At 46.6% G+C, this 22370-nt stretch overlaps 1 protein-coding gene across 1 annotated transcript in view; it reads right to left on the bottom strand.

Moving 5' to 3' along the window:
* The window catches only part of limd1a (LIM domains containing 1a), a 77095-nt gene that overhangs the window by 40047 nt on the left and 14678 nt on the right, over positions 1–22370 (bottom strand). The window contains exon 2 of the mRNA XM_078199715.1: positions 9510–9611. Within this exon, the coding sequence (XP_078055841.1) occupies positions 9510–9611 (102 nt within the window). The remainder of the gene's footprint in view (positions 1–9509; positions 9612–22370) is intronic.

Genomic DNA, 22370 nt, shown 5'->3' with positions numbered 1-22370 from the left:
AACAAGACGTCCCAACTCCTGTATTCAATGTTCTGACTAATGAAACTAAGCATGCCGAATGCCTTCTTCACCACCCTGTCCACCTGTGACTCCACTTTCAAGGAGCCATGAACCTGTGCCCCTAGATCGCTTTGTTCTATAACTCTCCCCAACACCCTACCATTAACTGAGTAATTCCTGCCTTGATTTGATCGACCAAAATGCATCACCTTGCATTCATCTAAATTAAACTCCATCTGCCATTCATCAGCCCACTGGCCCAATTGATCAAGATCCCGTTGCAATCTTAGATAACCTCCTTCACTGTCCACTATGTCACCAATCTTAGTGTCATCTGCAAACTTACTAACCATGCCTCCTAAATTCTCATCCAAATTAATATAAATGACAAATAACAGTGGATCCAGCACCGATCACTGAGGCACACCGCTGGTCGCAGGCCTCCAGTTTGAAAAACAATCCTCTATAACCACCCTCTGTCTTCTGTCATCAAGCCAATTTTGTATCCATTTAGCTACCTCACCCTGGATCCCGTGAGATTTAATCTTATGCAACAACTTACCATGCGGTACCTTGTCAAAGGCCTTGCTAAAGTCCATGTAGGCAACGTCGATTGCACTGCCCTCATCTGCCTTCTTGCTTACCCCTTCAAAAAACTCAATCAAATTTGTGAGACACGATCTTCCACTGACAAAGCCATGCTGACTGCCTCTAATTAGTCCTTGCCTCTCTAAATGCCTGTAGATCCTGTCTCCTATTCATAGAGGTCTCACAACACCAGGTTAAAGTCCAACAGGTTTGTTTGGAATCACAAGCTTTCGGAGCGCTGCTCCTTCATCAGGTGAGTTCTTCATCACTCATCTGATGAAGGAGCAGTGCTTGAGATCTGTAACTGTGCCCACCCCAGTCCAACGCTGGCATCTCCACATCATGCCTATTTATAGGGGCACAGATGAATCCCTAGTTAATGCCCACCATTTAAATATGATTAAATACAATAAAGTCGCAAGAACAAATCGATCTTTTGCATGCCACTCGCTGCTATCCTGAATCCTCCAGTAAGATCATTTCTGAACCACTTCTTTTGAACAATGAAAAGTGCACTTTTGTTAATTCTTCGATGCCCTTTTGCTAAACCGTTCATGGTGAGTGAACAGTTCCTGTATATCTCATGACCAGAACTGATCAAAGCTGTGCTTTGGCCAGAGCACAACCTGCTCTTGCTGTCGTTTAATATTAACAGTAGAATCTGCAGACATTCACCCCCAAACCTCTGAGACAATCACTGCCATTCTTTCTGAAAAGACCCAATAAGGTCAGATCTCTTCTGGATGGTTTCGGGAGATGGGTAGTGGAGTGAGCGTGTCATTTTGTCTTTTTCAGACAGTGTGACAGCGCTTGAATCCACAATTGAATCAAATGGCTCTCAGTGACCATCTGTCCAGCAATGTCCTTTTAAAAAGATATATCCATTCTAAAAGATTCCACACTGAGTATAGTTTTAAAGTTACGAACATGACATGATTTTATTGGCATGACACGACTTAGCAGCCAATCACCACTGGTTTAAACTAGAAATCTGCTGCGACCTTCACAGAACCATAGAATCCTGCAGTGCAGAAAGAGGCCATTCGGCCCATCGAGCCTGCACTGACAACAATCCCACCCAGGCCTTATCCCCGTCACCCCACATATTTACCCTGCTAATCTCCCTGACACTAAGGGGCAATTTAACATGGCCAATCAACCTAACCCGCACATCTTTCGGACTGTGGGAGGAAACCAGAGCACCCAGAGGAAACCCATGCAGACACGGGGAAAATGTGCGAACTCCACACAGACAGTGACCCAAGCCGGGAATCGAACCCGGGTCCGTCGCTGTGAGACAGCAGTGCTAACCACTGTGCTACTGTCCCAATTCGCTCTTGTCAAATGCCTTTTCAGGTCACAAGGTCAAAAAGTTCAAGAGACATTAATCAACGTTTCTTGAACATAGGATTCATATTTCTAGATCATTCGCATTTATAAAAAGCCTCATCATCTACTTTCTTACTTCTTTTTCAAATGAGCTGAAATCCGAGTGTTCTGGTTACCGACCTTACTGCAATTGGAGACAATGTTTTTTATTCTTTCATGGAGACGTGGACTTCGCTGCCAAGGCTGGTATCTGTTGCCCATCCCCAATTGCCCTTGAATGGAGCAACTTACTCGGCTATTTCAGAGGGAAGTTAAGAGCCGCTACATTGCTGTGAATCTGGAGTCACATTTAAACCATAGAAAGCATTCTTTCTGGTTGTATCACAGCTTGGTTTGGCTCCTGCTCTGCCCAAGACTGCAAGGAACTACAAAAGGTCGTGAATGTAGCCCAACCCATCACACAAACCAGACTCCCATCCATTGACTCTGTCTACACTTCCCGCTGTCTCGGGAAAAGCAGCCAGCATAATTAAGGACCCCACGCCGCCCGGACATTCTCTCTTCCACCTTCTTCCATCGGAAAAAAGATACAAAAGTCTGAGGTCACGTACAAACCAACTTAAGAACAGCTTCTTCCCTGCTGCTGTCAGACTTTTGAATGGACCTACCTCGCATTAAGTTGATCTTTCTCTAGACCCTAGCTATGACTGTAACACTACATTCTGCACTCTCTCCTTTCCTTCTCTATGAACGGTATGCTTTGTCTGTATAGCGCGCAAGAAACAATACTTCTTATTGTACACCAATACATGTGACAATAATAAATCAAATCAAATATGTAGGCCAGACCAGGTAAGGACGGCAGATTTCCTTCCCTAAAGGACCTTAGTGATTCGGATTGGTTTTTACAACAATCGATGATGCTTTTACAGAGCGCTGACCTTTGTTCTGCTGAGAAGATATTCTGCCATCTTTATGCCACTATTAGCACATTCTTTAGTCCTCAACACTGCCATTAACACTTCCTTCATCTTGTGCCCTAAACATCTTTGTCCAAACTCTCCCAGCTCACACCAATCACTGACCTTCTACATTGCTCCACCCCCATCTAAATAGTTTGAAATCCATTACATTTCTCCTTCTCTTTAGCTCTGAAGAGTCATACGGATTCAAAACATTAACTTGTGTTTTCTTTCCTCTCCAGACCTGCTCAGCTTTTCCAGCATTTTCTGCTTTTATTTCAGATTTCCAACATCTGCAGGATTAGATTTTTATTCTAATGACAGTTGCACGGTCGCCATTCCTGACACCGGCTTCACAATCCAGATTTTATTCATTGAATTTTAATTCCACTAGCTGCCTTGGTGGGATTTGAACCCCTGTACCCAGAGCACTAGCCTTGGCCTTTGGATTACTAGCCCAGTGACATTACCACTACACCACCCATCACCACAGTTCCTCCCTATATATTTGATGGTAACCATTATGTGTGCAACTCCACTTCAATTTCCCGTTGTGGCTATGTGCCTACTCGGAAAATGAGGTGTTTTTAAACTTATTTATTATGTCACAAGTAGGCTTACATTGACACTGCAATGAAAATCCCCTAGTCGCCATACTCCGGCGCCTGTTCGGGTACACTGAGGGAGAATTTAGGATGGCCAATGCATCTAACCAGCACGTCTTTCAGACTGTGGGAGGAAACAGGAGCACCCGGAGGAAACCCATGCAGACACGGGGAGAACGTGCAGACTCTGCACAGATGGTGACCCAAGGCCGGAATGGAACACGGGTCCTGGGCGCTGTGAGGCAGCAGTGCTAACCATCATACCACCATTGCTCCTCCAGTTTCTGTTGGGTTTCAGTGGAGCATTGCAGCAGGGCAAGGATGGACATGTAGACACAAGTGCAAGATGTTGAGCTGAAATGGTAAGTGATAGGAATGCTGGGGTCATGCTTGTAGACTGAGTGAAGGTGTTCCACAAAGCGGTCACCCAGTCTGTATTTAGTCTCACAGTGCAGAGGAGACCGCATTGGGAGCAGTGAATACGATAAATAGACTTCCTTACAGCCCTCAGGTCATCAGATCGAGTTCAACAATTTTAGACAGTGATCCATCTGCTCCATCTTGTTTAGAAATCATAGAAACCATAGAAACCCTACAGTGCAGAAAGAGGCCATTAGGCCCATCGAGTCTGCACCGACCACAATCCCACCCAGGCCCTACCCCCATAGCCCTACATATTTACCCGCTAATCCTTCTAATCTACGCATCTCAGGACACTAAGGGGCAATTTAGCATGGCCAATCAACCTAACCCGCACATCTTTGGACTGTGGGAGGAAACCGGAGCACCCGGAGGAAACCCACGCAGACACGAGGAGAATGTGCAAACTCCACACAGACAGTGACCCAAGCCGGGAATGCTGTGAAGCAGCGGTGCTAACCGCTGTGCTACCGTGCCGCCCAAATATTATATCCCAAAATATAATAAAATATTATATTATAGATATTATATTTATATCCCAAACATTTTCTGTCCCGATGCAAACCCCATCCTTTCCCCCTTCCCCACCTGGCCATCTGCCATTTGCTTTTACGTTTTGCTATACCTACGTTGCACTCTCTCCCAACTCCCACTAACCACTGACCTTCAACTTTGCTCCAGCCCCCCTTACACAGTATATAATCCAACTCAATTCTCCCTCTCTTCAGCTCTGAAGAAGAGTCATGTGGAACCGAAACATTAACTCGGTTTCTCTCCCCCCTACAGATGCTGCCTGACCTGCTGAGATGTTCCAGCGTTCTCTGTTCTCAGTTGTGGAGCAGAGAGACCTGATATAAATCATTGGAGGTGGCAGGATAGGCTGAGGGAGTGACTGACGACGCACACAGTGTGCTGAGCTTTATCAGGAGGGGCTCAGGGTACATGTGAAAGAAGGTTATGTTAAACTCTACAGAACACTGGTTCAGCTGGAGTATTGCATCCCGCTCTGAGCATGACACTTTAGGATGGCTGTGAAGGCATTAGAGAGACGGGATTCACAAGAATGGTTCCCGGGATGAGGAACTTCAGTTAGGTAGAAAAGTCCGTGAAGCCGGACCTGCTCTCATTGGAGAGGAGAAGACAGGGAGGAGATTTGGTGGAGGTGTGCAAAATCGTGAGGGGTCAGGACAGAGTAGAAAGGGAGAAGCTGTTCCCATTGGTGGAAGAATGGAGAATCAGAAGCTACAGATTTACGGTAATTGACAAAAGGAGACATGAGGAGAAACTTTTTCACAGAGCAACTGGTTCGGATTGGAGTGCGCTTCCTGAGAGTGTGGTGGAGGCAGGATTAATCGAGGCTTTTAAAAGGGAATTGGATCGTAATCCAAAAATGAAAATAACAGGGAGAAGGCACTAAGGAATTGTTCCTTCAGAGAGCAAGCACAGACACAATGGGCCAAATGGCCTCCTTCTGTGCTGTAACAATTCTGTGATTCTATAACCCCAAAAGAGAAAATGCTGGAAAATCTCAGCAGGTCTGGCAGCATCTGTAATGAGAGAAAAGAGCTGACGTTTTGAGTCCAGATGACCCTTTGTCAAAGCTAAAAGGCAGAGAAAGTGGGAGATATTTATACTGCAGGGTGAGGGAATGAAAGATTTAGTCATAGCCACAGAAACCAGGGGAAAGGCTGCTAATGGCAGCCCATAGAGAGAATAAAGGGTGTAAATGGCCAAACGGCAGAGAAGCTGAAATCAGAGGGTAAACTGTGACAGATGAAGATGTGGGGGGAAGGGAGGGAATGGGCGGGGAGAGGTAAAATTTAGAAAAGGGGGGGAAGGGGAAGCAAAGGGGGAGTAAAGGTAAGGAAAGGGGGTTAAAGTGGGGGGAGGGGAAGAAAAATGAAGAAAGACACTAAAGAAATAAAAGGTAGAGAACAGTAAAAAATTAAATCAAATTAAAACAAAAGGGGTGGAGGTGGGGTAGAGCTAATCATCTGAAGTTGTTGAATTCGATGTTCAGAAGGCATGCGGTTCTATGATTACAGGCACTATAAATGCAAAATATTATCGCAAAGGACATGGATCATTTAAGGACATTAAACATAAATGTGCAAAGACAAGGTGTGTCTGAGAAATCTAATAGAGTTTTTTTGCGGTAACAGTGGAACGCGTTGACAAAAGGAACCGCAGTGGATGTTGCGCTGACAGATTTTCAAAAGGTATTTAACACATCAAAACTTGATGACGGCAGCACGGTGGCACAGTGGTTGGCACTGCTGCTTCACAGCACCAGGGACACGGTTTCGATTCCCGGCTTGGGTCACTGTGTAGAGTTTGCACGTTCTCCCCGTGTGTGCGGGGGTTTCCTTTGGGTGCTCCAGTTTCCTCCCACAGTCCAAAAGACGTGCTGGTTAGGGTGCACTGGCCATGCTGAATTCTCCCTCAGTGTACCCGAACAGGTGCTGGAGTGTGGCAACTAGGAGATTTTCACAGAAACTTCGCTGCAGTGTTAATGTTACTTGTGACATTAATAAATAAGCTTTAAAACTGAAGACACATGATATTAGAGAGAATATGGCAATATGGATAGGACTTCTAGCTCGAAGGGAGGCCATTCTGCCAGTAGTGCCCCATGCTGGCTCCTTGGTGGTGCTATCCAAGTAATCCTACTCCCTGGATCCTTCCCCAGTGCCCCGCAAAGATTTTTTCCTCTTCAAGTATTTCTCTTTTAAATGTTACTTTTAAATCTTCATCCCCCTCCCTTGAGTGAATCAAGAGAATTCACGTTATCTCAGATGCTTTTGCCAATCTCTCTATTTCTGTGTCCGTGTCTCTGACTCGAGAAAGATTTCTATTTATTTACTGTCCACAAGTCCTGTACGATTCTGAACGCCTCCATTAAATCTCCTCTTTACCTTCTCTGTTCGATGGACATTAATCCCAGCCTCCCCACATAACTGAAGGCCCTCATCCTGGGTATCAGGTTGGCAAATCCCTTCCGCACGCTAAACAATGCTTTGGCCTTCTTATGCAGCTGTACAAATTCTGCATCAATATCACACGGTGGATACATTCACCGTGTTCGATGAGTGTGTATTACCACCAGAAGAATCTCAGCATCTGGAATCCAGGGTTTTATAAATAGAAGCATCAAGCACAACAGCCAGAAAGATACGCTAGACCAACATAAAAAGCTAGAATAAGAGGAAAGTTCTCTGGATGTTGGAAATCAAAAATAAACACAGAAAGTGCTGGAAATATTCGGCCAAGTGAGTGGGTGGGTGAGCAAACACGTGTGGGCGGGCAAGGGCAGGCAGGCGAGACAGCACACGAAAGGTTTCACGTGGGAGACCTATAAAGGCGGCAAATGAACATGGTTTGATAAAGTGGATTCAAAATTGGCTTGGTTATAAGAGACAAAAGGTGCCGACAGAAGGCTGCTTCAGTGACTGGAATGATGTGGAGATGCCGGCGTTGGACTGGGGTGAACACAGTAAGAAGTCTCACAACGCCAGGTTAAAGTCCAACAGGTTTATTTGGTAGCACGAGCTTTCGGAGCGCTGCTCCTTCATCAGGTGAGTGGGAGTTGTGTTCGCAAACTGGGCATATAAAGACACAAACTCAATTTACAAGATAATGATTGGAATGCGAGTCTTTACCTGTAAAGACTCGCATTCCAATCATTATCTTGTAAATATATAGATATACCCTGTTTGTGAACAGAACTCCCACTCACCTGATGAAGGGGCAGTGCTCCGAAAGCTTGTGCTACCAAATAAACCTGTTGGACTTTAACCTGGTGTTGAGAGACTTCTTGTTAGTGACTGGAAGCCAGTGTCCAGTGGTGTACCACAGGGATCTGTGCTGGGACGCCTATTATTCATCATTTATATAAATGACATTGATGACTATGTGGGGGTTGGATTAGTAAGTTTGCGGATGACACAAAGATTGGACGGGTGGTTAACAGTGAGGCTGAGTTTCTTGGGCTTAAGGAAGATATAGGCGGGATGGTCAAATGGGCAAGTAGGTAGCAGATGGAATTTAACACTGAATAGTGTGAGGTGATGCACTTTGGAAGGAGTAATTTGACAAGGAAGTATTCAATGAATGGTAGGACACCAGGAAGTTCTGTGGAACAAAGAGACCCTGGCGAGTTTGTCCATAGATCTCTGAAGACGCAAGGGCATGTTAGCAGGGTGGTGAAAAAGGCATATGGGACACTTGCCTTTATCAATCAAGGTATAGATTACAAAAGCAGGAAAGTCATGTTGGAGTTGTATAGAACTTTGATGAGGCCACAGCTAGAGCACTGTGTGCAGTTCTGGTCGCCACATTATCAGAAGGATGTGAACGCACTGGAGGAGGTGCAGAGGAGATTCATCAGGATGCTGCCTGGGATGGAGCATTTAAGTTATGAAGAGAGGTTGAGTAGGCTTGGGTTGTTTTCGTTGGAGCAGAGAAGACTGAGGGGTGATCTGATCGAGGTGTTCAAGATTATGAGGGGTATGGACGGGTAGATAAGGAGCAGCTGTTCCCCCTAAGCGAAGAGTCAGTCATGAGGGGACATAGGTTCAAGGTGAGGGGCAGGAGGTTTAGCGGGGATGTGAGGAAAAATATTCTTACTCAGAGGGTGGTGATGGTCTGGAATGTGCTGCCTGAGAGGATGGGAGAGGCGGGTTGCCTCACATCCTTTAAGGAGTACCTGGATGAGCACTTGGCGCATCATAACATTCAGGGCATTGGGCCAAGTGCTGGTAAATGGAATTAGGTGAGAGGTCAGGTGTTTCTCACGTGTCAGTGCAGACTCTATGGGCTGATGGGCCTCTTCTGCACTCTGTGATTCTATGCGAGCAAAAGGTGTTTAAAATCATGAAAGGTTCAGGTAAAGAAAGATGAACCGTTTCCACTGGCACAAGAGAACCAGAGGGCACAGATTTAAGGCGATTGGCAAAAGAACCAGAGGCAACACGAGAAAACGTTGGTTTGTGCATGAGGAGTTATGATTTGGAACATGCGGCCTGATAGGATACAGATAGGCCCGTGGATTCAGACAGGCCCGTGGATTCAGACAGGCCCGTGGATTCAGACAGGCCCGTGGATTCAGACAGGCCCGTGGATTCAGACAGGCCCCGTGGATTCAGACAGGCCCGTGGATTCAGACAGGCCCGTGGATTCAGACAGGCCCGTGGATTCAGACAGGCCCGTGGATTCAGACAGGCCCGTGGATTCAGACAGGCCCGTGGATTCAGACAGGCCCGTGGATTCAGACAGGCCCGTGGATTCAGACAGGCCCGTGGATTCAGATAGGCCCGTGGATTCAGATAGGCCCGTGGATTCAGATAGGCCCGTGGATTCAGATTCAACAGTAGCTTTCAAGAAGGAATTGGGCAGATATTTGAATATATTTGTATATCCTCCAAAAATCCAGCACAGCTTTGTGTGGCCAAATGGCCTTTCCCCGCACTGCACTGATTCTTAGAAGTTCACATAATCGAGATGCTGCTGTGAGACAGTTATTCCAAGGTCAGATTCCAAACGTGTCTTTTTGCCCATGCCTGCGCGCTCACTCCCAGTAATATATCAGTGCTGAGTTATTACTTACTGCAGGCGCTACAAGTGAAGCAGGCATCGTGGTACAGGTTCCCCATGGCCTGACAGGCCTGCTGTGCTCCATAAACCGCTTTGCTGCACTTCACACACGTTCCTGCAAAAAACACAAGACAGAAATGTTTGCGCTTGTCCCAGTTAATGGCAGGAATGTCAACGCCACGAAGGTAGAGGAGTCATAAAACCATCCATTATGCAGAACCAACTTTAATAAACGCTCCTCTTCAAGGGGGCAGCGGAGAATGTGCACCACATGGGAAGTGACAACATACTTTTCTACAACAATATTTCAAAACAAGTAGCAGCTTGCGTGTTCCACAAGCAGGTTAGAGGGAAAAAAAAGATTTGTTAAAAACTTCATTCACTCGTCCCTTCTGGCACACATCTGGCTCAGTCCAGGCACGGCGGAATTCCATTAGTTTGATCGAGTACAAGGCTAGACCTCCCCACAGGGAGCCCCCAACACCAAGACCCAAAATATAATGTGTTCCATTCACCAGTTCCAATGCGCCTCACCTCCAACAGCACAAAATTCACACAAAGAAATACATAAATATGGCTGCGATTATTTGGAATTTCCTCCCACAGATTCGATTTGATTTATTATTGTCACATGTATTAGTATACAGTGAAAAGTACTGTTTCTTGCGTACTATACAGACAAAGCATACCGTTCATAGAGAAGGAAAAGAGTGCAGAATGTAGTGTTACAGTCATAGCTAGAGAAAGATCAACTTAATACAAGGTAGGTCCATTCAAAAGTCTGAGAGCAGCAGGGAAGAAGCCGTTCATGAGTCAGTTGGGACGTGACCTCAGACTTTTGTATCTTTTCCCGACAGAAGGTGGAAGAGCGAATGTCCGGGGTGCGTGGGGTCCTTAATTATGCTGGCTGCTTTGCCGAGGCAACAGGAAGTGTAGACAGAGTCAATGGATGGGAGGCTGGTTTGCATGATGGATTGGGCTACATTCATGACCTTTTGTAGTTTCTTGCAGTCTTGGGCAGAGCAGGAGTCACACCAAGCTGTGATAAGTATATCTGTAAAAGTTGGTGAGAGTCGTAGCTACATGTCAAATTTCCTAAGTCTTCTGAGAAAGTAGAGGCGTTGGTGGGCTTTCTTAAATATAGTGTCGGTATAGAGGGACCAGGACAGGTTGTTGGTGATCTGGACACCTAAAACTTTGAGATCTCGACCATTTCCATTTCATCCCCATTGATGTAGACGGGGCATGTTCTCCACTACGCTTCCTGAAGTCGATGACAATCTCCTTCGTTTTGATGACATTGAAGGGGAGATTATGGTCATCGCACCAATTCATCAGATTCTCTATCTCATTCCTGTACTGTGTCTCGTCATTGTTTGAAATCCGAAAGTCTGAAAGATGTGCTGGTTGGGTGCACTGGTCATGCTAAATTCTCCCTCCGTGTACCCGAACAGGCGCTGGAGTGTGGCGACTGGGGGATTTCACAATAACTTCATTGCCGTCTTAATGTAAGTCTATTTGCGACAATAATAAATAAACTTTAACCTATAAGTTAGTTAAATATGGGCAAATCCTCATTATCATTTATAGCTGTGGAGTAGTCGCTGTTGTGAATCTCAAGACATTGGAACAGCATAACGCAGCTCAACATGACCCCATAACGCAGCTCAACATGACCCCATAATGCAGCTCAACATGACCCCATAATGCAGCTCAACATGACCCCATAATGCAGCTCAACATGACCCCATAATGCAGCTCAACATGACCCCATAATGCAGCTCAACATGGTTTCCCAAGACACCTCTCCAATGCCAAACATCCAAATGAACTGACCTTTAGGTACAAAGAGGGTCACATATGGATCAGAGTTTGATTCATGGTCGAATAGTTGAAGGATGATTCAAGTCCTGTCTAAACAACGCTCGATAAAATGTTCTCATTTATTCCCGCTCAGGGCAGATACATTAGTCTTTGCTACAGAGGGAGTACAGCGAAGGTTTACCAGGCTAATTCCTGGGATGGCAGGTCTGTTCTATGAGGACAGACTAAATCGGTTAGGATTATAGTCACTGGAACTTAGAGGAGGATCTCATAGAAACTTATAAAATTCTAACAGGGTAGATTCAGAAAGAATGTTCCCGATGGTGAGGCAGCCCAGGGGTCATAGTTTGAGGGTAAGAGACAAACCTTTTAGGACTGAGGTGAGGAGAAATTTCTTCACACAAAGAGTGGTGAATGTGTGGAATTCACTCCCACAGAAAGTAGATGAGGCCAAAATGTTGTCTGATTTCAAGAAGAAATTAGATATAGCTCTTGGGCCTAAAAGGATTAAGGGATATGAGGGGGGGAGGGGGAGATCAGGATATTGAATTCGATGATCAGCCATGATGAGAATAAATGGCGGAGCAGGCTCGAAGGGTCTACTCCTGCTTCTGGTTTCTATGTTTCATGCATTATTTTATTTAAATTAGATCATACATTCTCCCAGAAGGGACTGGATCTTCTGGAGATTTAATTCCCTCCGGGGCTCTGATGGTTAATGGGTTTGTGCAAAGTTGTTTTGTGCACCTTTTTAAATCCATCGCAAACCAATTTAAAATACACTCACTGGTAACGTTGCAGAATTAAACCTTATGGGAACGTGTTAAATAGTTCAACGGCAGAGGAAATCAGACCCTTGCGCATAAATCTATCCCGAGACACAGAGGGTGCTGTGTTGCTCACACATTACCTAATATGTCCACAAAAAAGGGCTTTGTTCTTAATCCCAGCAAACCTGCTGTGTTTACTCATCTGTTCAAACACAGCGCGGCTCAAAAAGCAAAGACCCCGGTACAGGTGACAAACATCAACCAGAATAGATCACAAACCAATAAAAATGATTTAATTGGAAGGAACTCCACACAACTGTCCCACTCTGCCTGCAAGGGTCTGCTGACTGCAAGCTTGAAATTCATAAAACAGCTAATCAAACCCGCAAAGAGTTATTTACACTAGCTTTAGGTTAAGACAAACATCCTGACTGCCAATTTAAAGTTTACAATCCATGTTCTTACTTTTAAGGGAATATTCTCAGTTTACAACCCTATGGTGATCTTATCCTCAAACATTTGACCAGGAAATACAAAGTTTTTAATGTTGTAAAGTTTATTCATTAATGTCACAAGTAGGCTTACATTAACACTGCAATGAAGTTACTGTGAAAATCCCCCTAGTCGCCACATTCTGGCGCCTGTTCGGGTACACTGAGGGAGAATTTAGCATGGCCAATGCAGCTAACCAACATGCCATTCGAACTGTGGGAGGAAACCGGAGCACCCGGAGGAACCCACGCTGACACGGGGAGAACGTGCAGACTCCGCACAGACAGTGACCCAAGCCGGGAATCGAGCCCGGGTCCCTGGCGCTGTGAAGCAGCAGTGCTAACCACTGCCACTGTGATGTAACTTTCATTGAAACTCAAGTAATTTGGTGTGGAGGTTTTTTTAAAGTGGGTTTGTACAAGGCCACCACCTTCCGATCAGAAATCCAGAATTCCTCCGCAGAAACACTGAGCCTTCATCGACCGATTGCTTCTCTATTGGTCTGTGACTGCACTTTGTATACTGCAACAACCTGCATTCATATAGCACCTTTCGAGTAGTAATCATCTCAAGACACCATGGGAGCATTTTCAAATAGAATTCAATATTGAACCACATAAGGGTGACCAAAAACTTTGTGCGAGAGATACCCAGAAGGGAAAAAAAACCCAGTTCGGACCAGTATTCTTATTGCCCCGCTTTACTGTCTTTCCCCTTTGGGTGGGGGTTAAGTATTTTAAAACAAGGGAAGATAGAGAGGGTAAGGAGTTTCGGGAGACAATTCCGGAGCTCAGGGCCCGGGCATCCGAAGTCATGGCCACTTAAAATCCAGGATGCACAAGATTATTTGGAGAAACTGTCAAATGAAAGATCTAATAAAAAGTTCAATCTTAAATAAAAAGAAAGCAGAAAGTTTGAGATTGAAGTCGAGAAGCTGGAAACGAACAGGAACCCCTGCCACATCCAAGAAGGGAAGGATAAAGAAACAGGGCCAAATCCGCATAGGCAGACGTGGCCAGCCACCGAAAGGCCAACATCCAACCCACCCTCCACACACCCACATCACCATCAGTTGGTCCCCCCCTGCCCCCATTTCTTACGGTTTTATCTGACCATGAAGTTAAACCGGATGGCTGGAGTCACTCACTGCTGAGCGCCAAGGAGAAAGGTTTTCGCAACCTGTAGCTCCTTTAAGGACAACATGCCAAGACACCTCACACTGAGAAATCTGACATTTAGCTATGAGGAGAGATTGAATCAACTGGGGTTGTTCTCCCTGGAAAGACGGAGGCTGAGGGGAGACCTGACAGAAGTTTATAAAATTATGAGGGGTATGGATAGGGTGAACAGTTGGAAGCTTTGCCCCAGGGCAGAAATGACAATTACAAAGGGGTACAAGTTCAAGATAAGGGGGGAAAAGTAATGGAGATTTGCGGGGTAGTTTTTTTACACAGAGGGTGGTGGGGGCCTGGAATGCACTGCCAGGTGAGGTGGTTGAGGCAGTTACGTTTGTGACATTTAAGACTTATCTTGATAGGCATATGAACAAACGGGGAATAGAGGGATATAAGCGGTTAGTCTCGAAAGGATAACGCGATCGGTGCAGGCTTGGAGGGCCGAAGAGCCTGTTCCTGTGCTGTACTGTTCTTTGTTCTAAAATGCATTGAGCTATCAAAAAAGGTGACCAAAGAAAGGCCAAGCCGAAGAGTTGGTTTGGAACGGGGCTCAAGATGGAGAGAGAGACAGGAGGAATCCGATATTGAAGAGGCTGGACTGGCGAGGGCACTGCCATCAATGATGGGAGGCTTTGTTTCATCTCCTTCCCTGTTTGTAAGAACTCTCAAACAATTGGCACCTGGACCCACATAACCTGACCAATCACCAGTAGGAACTGGGGACGGTAGGTAATTTGTTGGTCACCAAGTGGAACAAGCTGAACGTGGGAAAGGCTCCATGTAGATGCGAGTTCATTCTTTGTTCTGTCAACCAGGTCTCACTGTGAACGCACCAGCTTAGTGACAGGAAATGAAAGCTCATTCAAGACCCATTTCTGCTATACGGTTGTTCTGTATGTTATCCAAGACTGAGTCTTATATGGTTGGACAATAATTGATTAATAACACATAACTCTACACATATAGTTAGAAATCTCACAACCCCAGGTTAAAGTCCAACAGGTTTATTTGGAATCACGAGTGAGGTCCACTCACCTGATGAAGGAGCAGCGCTCCGAAAGGAAGTGACTCCAAATAAACCTGTTGGACTTTAACCTGGTGTTGTGAGGCTTCTTACTGTGCCCACCCCAGTCCAACGCCGGCATCTCCACATCATCTATACATATAGACAGGATACAGTCCTGACTCAGTGCTAATAAAGTCACCATAGTCCCAGATGACCATAGACTATTTCTTATGAGCTCCAACTTAAGGTCACCATAGTCACAGCCTTCAGCCAATCTGTATAACTCACTTATGCAACAGGCAACAGGGTCCCTCAGCTTTTGGAACTTGCTGCATTTTGCTCACTCCCAAATGCTATTGCTTCTTTGGTTAAAGTTGATGTCCAAGGGATTCATGACCTCCTCAGAGTTATCAGAAGATTCATTTACTCCTTGTCTGGCAGTTATGTTATCAACTATTGGACCTACTGAATATAATAGTGTATTCACTTGTTCAGTCTGTTTTCTAATTCAAGCTTGATGCTACCATATATTTTAACAATCTTCTTCTCCACGATGCCCAATTCTATGCCTGGTCTGGTCGTTCCATCTGCCTTAATTAGTCCGGTAATGTGAATTCATCATCCAAGGCTGTTTTTAGCACAGGGAGTATGGCTTTAATTTTTTTTAAATGGTGAGTTCCTGTCACGTTTATGGAGCCATTTTAAACATCAACGATTCTGGAGAAAATCTTTTGAATGAATTGTTCCGGCCAGCTAGTTGCTGTTTGGAGAATTGAGTTGAAGCCAATTTTTTGCTCCTACCTCACGTTCAAAAAAATCTTTTTTTTTTTGTTCACACACGGTCACCGTGTGTTATGGCACAAACTCTGGATCCAGACTGGAGCGTTCCTCAAGCCTCGCACCTTAAAACAATCAAGTCTGCCAGGGCTGCCTGTACAGGAACAGGCCCTTCGGCCCTCCAAGCCTGCACCTCAAGTAACAGCGTCTTTCAGTCTTTTCCTTTGGAGTTTGCTCACGAGTTTGCAATCTGGCAAGGTCCTTTGACTCTGCTTTTGATCAGGTCTCGCAATGGTCCTCCACTAGCTCTGGAGGAGTTCTTTGACATTGCACAAAGGATATTTTTTCCGCCTCCCCACCTGCAATGGAGCTTGTTAGGCAATCGCCAGCTGTGTGTTTGTTCGAGGTCTTCTTCTCTTAGGTCAGACTGCAGTATCTTTACTTAGAATCACTGAATCCTGACAGTGCAGAAGGAGGCCATTCAGCCCATCGAGTCTGCACCAACTCTCCAAAAGGGCATCTTACCCAGGCCTAACCCCGTCCTATCCCCATAATCCACCTAACTCATCTATCTTTGGACACTAAGGGGCAAGTTTGCATGGCCAATCAACCTAACCCGCACATCTTCGGAGTGTGGGAGGGAACTGGAGCACCCGGAGGAAACCCACTCAGACAGTGACCCAAGGCAGGAATTGAACCCTGGCGCGGTGAGGCAGCAGTGCTAACCTCGTCATTCTTGGGGATTTTGGGGTCCTTCACCTGCTGCCACCATGTTGTACGGTTGTATTTTTTCTCATGAAGAGGTCGAGAAGTGCGTGTGATTGAACAATAACTGTTTATCCTGACTAGGTACCATCTTCATGCTGACTTCTACCAGACTCACCACTGCACTCTCCTGCCCCCAGATGACTCTCCACATCATAATGTGGGTGGGACTGTTTCTCCAGTCCCACATTAACCGTTTGGGTTCTGAACACCCTAATACCAGAAAGCCTCCAACAGAATCTGCATGGGCCTTAAATAATATAATATCCAGATAGAAATGTAAGGGGATGGTCAGAGTGGATTTCCCGGACCAGGGCTCTGGTCTTTTAAATCCTATGATCCCCATTCCTTCGACGTGGCTGTCCCCTTCCCCAGGCAGAGATTTTCTCGAGGGTCTGGCATCTGGGAGCATTTGCGCATGTAGTTAAAATATCTTGCAAAATATTTTTACTTGGCCATAATTAAGACGGAAGAGTTAACTGTGTGATCAGTGATGTAACTGTATCATTTTTACACATAGTTTTGACTGTGATATAATAGCAGCTCTGTCACACCATTGGCCAATGAGAAAGGGTGGAGAGCTTCAGTTTTTAGGTGTCCAGATCATCTACAACCTGTCCTGGTCCCCCCATGCCGACGTATAGTTAAGAAAACCCACCAATGCCTCTACTTTCTCAGAAGACTAAGGAAATTTGGCATGTCAGCTATGACTCTCACCAATTTTACGGATGCACCATAGAAAGCATTCTTTCTGGTTGTATCACAGCTTGGTATGGCTTCCGCTCTGCCCGAGACCGCAAGGAACTACAAAAGGTCGTGAGTGTAGCCCAATCCATCACGCAAACCAGCCTCCCATCCATTGACTCTGTCTACACTTCCCGCTGCCTCGACAAAGCAGCCAGCATAATTAAGGACTCCACGCACCCTGGACATTCTCTCTTCCACCTTCTTCCGTCGGGAAAAAGATACAAAAGTCTGAGGTCACGCACCAACCGACTCAAGAACAGCTTCTTCCCTGCTGCCGTCAGACTTTTGAATGGACCTACCTTGCATTAAGTTGATCTTTCTCTACACCCTAGCTATGATGTAACACTACATTCTGCACTCTCTCCTTTCCTTCTCTATGAATGGTATGCTTTGTCTGTATAGCGCGCAAGAAACAATACTTTTCACTGTATCCCAATCCATGTGACAATAATAAATCAAATCAAATCAAATCAAACACCTGGCTGGGCCTATGGCACCTCCACATCTACACCAAGGAAGAAATGTATCTCGTCAGTCAGAAGACAACAAGACATTCCTTCCGGCTCCTGCAGTGATGTTGCTCCTGTACGTTCTGTCTGGTTTCAGTGAATCATAACCTAGGCGTCACATTCCAACCCACTGCAAAACTAACGCCTGAAGAAAGATTTCCCTTTGCTGTTGTTCCCACTGCTAATTCACCACGGGTTCCACTCCACGGAACAACTTCAGACACCGGTGGCTGTAAAAGCCAAAGGAGCAACTTGTGCTGATGGCGTGGCCAAAATTCCTTCCAAGTTAACTCATGTCTAACTGGTACTTGCAATTCTGTACGAATTCCATACAGAGCACGGTGCTGCATATTCCCTACGTACAGAACACGGTGCTGCATATTCCCTACGTACAGAGCACGGTGCTGCATATTCCCTACGTACAGAACACGGTGCTGCATATTCCCTATGTACAGAGCACGGTGCTGCATATTCCCTACGTACAGAACACGGTGCTGCATATTCCCTACGTACAGAACACGGTGCTGCATATTCCCTATGTACAGAACACGGTGCTGCATATTCCCTACGTACAGAACACGGTGCTGCATATTCCCTACGTACAGAACACGGTGCTGCATATTCCCTACGTACAGAACACGGTGCTGCATATTCCCTATGTACAGAACACGGTGCTGCATATTCCCTACGTACAGAACACGGTGCTGCATATTCCCTACGTACAGAGAACGGTGCTGCATATTCCCTATGTACAGAACACGGTGCTGCATATTCCCTACGTACGGAGCACGGTGCTGCATATACCCTGCGCACAGAGCACGGTGCTGCATATTCCCTACATACAGAACACGGTGCTGCATATTCCCTACGTACAGAACACGGTGCTGCATATTCCCTATGTACAGAACACGGTGCTGCATATTCCCTACGTACGGAACACGGTGCTGCATATTCCCTATGTACAGAACACGGTGCTGCATATTCCCTATGTACAGAACACTGTGCTGCATATGCCCTACGTACAGAACACGGTGCTGCATATTCCCTACGTACAGAACACGGTGCTGCATATTCCCTATGTACAGAACACGGTGCTGCATATTCCCTACGTACAGAACACGGTGCTGCATATTCCCTACGTACAGAGCACGGTGCTGCATATTCCCTACGTACAGAGCACGGTGCTGCATATTCCCTATGTACAGAACACGGTGCTGCATATTCCCTACGTACAGAACACGGTGCTGCATATTCCCTATGTACAGAACACGGTGCTGCATATTCCCTACGTACGGAACACGGTGCTGCATATTCCCTATGTACAGAACACGGTGCTGCATATTCCCTATGTACAGAACACTGTGCTGCATATGCCCTACGTACAGAGCACGGTGCTGCATATTCCCTACGTACAGAACACGGTGCTGCATATTCCCTACGTACAGAACACGGTGCTGCATATTCCCTACGTACAGAGCACGGTGCTGCATATTCCCTACGTACAGAACACGGTGCTGCATATTCCCTATGTACAGAGCACGGTGCTGCATATTCCCTACGTACAGAACACGGTGCTGCATATTCCCTATGTACAGAACACGGTGCTGCATATTCCCTACGTACAGAACACGGTGCTGCATATTCCCTACGTACAGAGCACGGTGCTGCATATTCCCTATGTACAGAACACGGTGCTGCATATTCCCTACGTACGGAGCACGGTGCTGCATATACCCTGCGTACAGAGCACGGTGCTGCATATTCCCTACATACAGAACACGGTGCTGCATATTCCCTACGTACAGAACACGGTGCTGCATATTCCCTATGTACAGAACACGGTGCTGCATATTCCCTACGTACGGAACACGGTGCTGCATATTCCCTATGTACAGAACACGGTGCTGCATATTCCCTATGTACAGAACACGGTGCTGCATATTCCCTATGTACAGAGCACGGTGCTGCATATTCCCCTACGTACAGAGCACGGTGCTGCATATACCCTACGTACAGAGCACGGTGCTGCATATACCCTGCGTACGGAGCACGGTGCTGCATATTCCCTACGTACAGAACACGGTGCTGCATATTCCCTACGTACAGAGCACGGTGCTGCATATGCCCTACGTACAGAGCACGGTGCTGCATATACCCTGCGTACGGAGCACGGTGCTGCATATTCCCTACGTACAGAACACGGTGCTGCATATTCCCTACGTACAGAGCACGGTGCTGCATATGCCCTACGTACAGAACACGGTGCTGCATATTCCCTACGTACAGAGCACGGTGCTGCATATACCCCTACGTACAGAGCACGGTGCTGCATATTCCCTACGTACAGAGCACGGTGCTGCATATTCCCTACGTACAGAACACGGTGCTGCATATTCCCTACGTACAGAACACGGTGCTGCATATTCCCTATGTACAGAACACGGTGCTGCATATTCCCTACGTACGGAACACGGTGCTGCATATTCCCTATGTACAGAACACGGTGCTGCATATTCTCTATGTACAGAACACTGTGCTGCATATGCCCTACGTACAGAGCACGGTGCTGCATATTCCCTGCGTACGGAGCACGGTGCTGCATATTCCCTATGTACAGAGCACGGTGCTGCATATACCCTACGTACAGAGCACGGTGCTGCATATACCCTGCGTACGGAGCACGGTGCTGCATATTCCCTACGTACAGAACACGGTGCTGCATATTCCCTACGTACAGAGCACGGTGCTGCATATGCCCTACGTACAGAACACGGTGCTGCATATTCCCTACGTACAGAGCACGGTGCTGCATATACCCCTACGTACAGAGCACGGTGCTGCATATTCCCTACGTACAGAGCACGGTGCTGCATATTCCCTACGTACAGAACACGGTGCTGCATATTCCCTACGTACAGAGCACGGTGCTGCAGATTCCCTACGTACAGAGCACGGTGCTGCATATACCCCTACGTACAGAGCACGGTGCTGCATATTCCCTACGTACAGAGCACGGTGCTGCATATACCCTACGTACAGAGCACGGTGCTGCATATTCCCTATGTACAGAACACGGTGCTGCATATTCCCTACGTACCGAGCACGGTGCTGCAAATTCCCTACGTACAGAGCACGGTGCTGCATATACCCTACGTACAGAGCACGGTGCTGCATATTCCCTACGTACAGAACACGGTGCTGCATATTCCCTACGTACAGAGCACGGTGCTGCATATTCCCTATGTACAGAGCACGGTGCTGCATATTCCCTACATGCAGAGCACGGTGCTGCATATACCCTACGTACAGAGCACGGTGCTGCATATTCCCTACGTACAGAACACGGTGCTGCATATACCCTACATACAGAGCACGGTGCTGCATATACCCTACGTACAGAGCACGGTGCTGCATATTCCCTACGTACAGAGCACAGTGCTGCATATACCCTACGTACAGAACACGGTGCTGCATATTCCCTATGTACAGAACACGGTGCTGCATATTCCCTACGTACAGAACACGGTGCTGCATATTCCCTACGTACAGAACACGGTGCTGCATATTCCCTACGTACAGAACACGGTGCTGCATATTCCCTACGTACAGAACACGGTGCTGCATATTCCCTACGTACAGAGCACGGTGCTGCATATTCCCTACGTACACAACACGGTGCTGCATATTCCCTACGTACAGAGCACAGTGCTGCATATTCCCTACGTACAGAGCACGGTGCTGCATATTCCCTACGTACAGAGCACGGTGCTGCATATTCCCTATGTACAGAACACGGTGCTGCATATTCCCTATGTACAGAGCACGGTGCTGCATATTCCCTACGTACGGAGCACGGTGCTGCATATACCCTACGTACAGAGCACGGTGCTGCATATTCGAATGTGGGTGCGTGCAGTGTCGCAATCTCACTCTTCATTTCCCAATATGGATTCCAATACCTGACATATTGATAGCAATTGTTCCACAAAAAGTTAGCATGCAAGTTCAGCAGGTCATAGCGAAGGCATGTTGGCATTTAGCTTAAAGAGAATGAAGTATAAAAATAGGAGAGTCTTGCTAAAACTATACAAGGCACTAATTAGACCACACCTGGAATACTGTGAACAGTTTTGGTCCCTTATCTAAGGAAAGATATCCTGGCATCGGAGCAATCCAGTGAAGGTTCGCTCGGGTGATCCCGGGTATGGAGGGATTTTCTTATGAGGGGACAGTAAGAAGTCTCACAACATCAGGCTAAAGTCCAACAGGTTTATTTGGTATCACGAGCTTTCGGAGCGCTGCTCCTTCACCAGGTGAGTGCCACTCAGCGCTCCGATAGCTCGTGCTACCAAATAAACCTGCTGGACTTTAACCCGATGTTGTGAGACTTCTTACTGTGCCCACCCCAGTCCAACACCGGCATCTCCACCTTCTCGGAGGAGGTTGAGCCTGTACTCATTGGAGTTTAGAAGAACGAGGCGACCTTATTGAAACATATAAACGGGGGGGGGGGGGGGAGGTTCCACCCATCCTCCTGTGCTGTTTTTGTACCACCGCAGGCCGGAAGACTCAAACAAAGGCCGTTTCGTGGACTCCCCGCTGGGCGCCATGGCCTCCGTGAGCCTCTGGCAGCCGGATTTCCCGTGCAGAGCTGCATAAATTATGTTAATTCTCATTATAATATAATTATAATCTTACTCGTGAGCCAGGGACTGAAGTCTCCGGGCCCGCCAGTGTCTCTCCTCCCCTCTACCCCCTCCCCCTGCCAAGAGTGGTTCGCTCCAGTGGGCTTTACAATAGCACCCCACT

This window comes from Mustelus asterias, chromosome 2 (assembly GCF_964213995.1).
Source record: "Mustelus asterias chromosome 2, sMusAst1.hap1.1, whole genome shotgun sequence".
Lineage (NCBI taxonomy): Eukaryota > Metazoa > Chordata > Chondrichthyes > Carcharhiniformes > Triakidae > Mustelus > Mustelus asterias.
The sequence above is the reverse complement of the archived record's forward strand: the minus strand, read 5'-3'. Positions and strand labels throughout refer to the sequence as shown.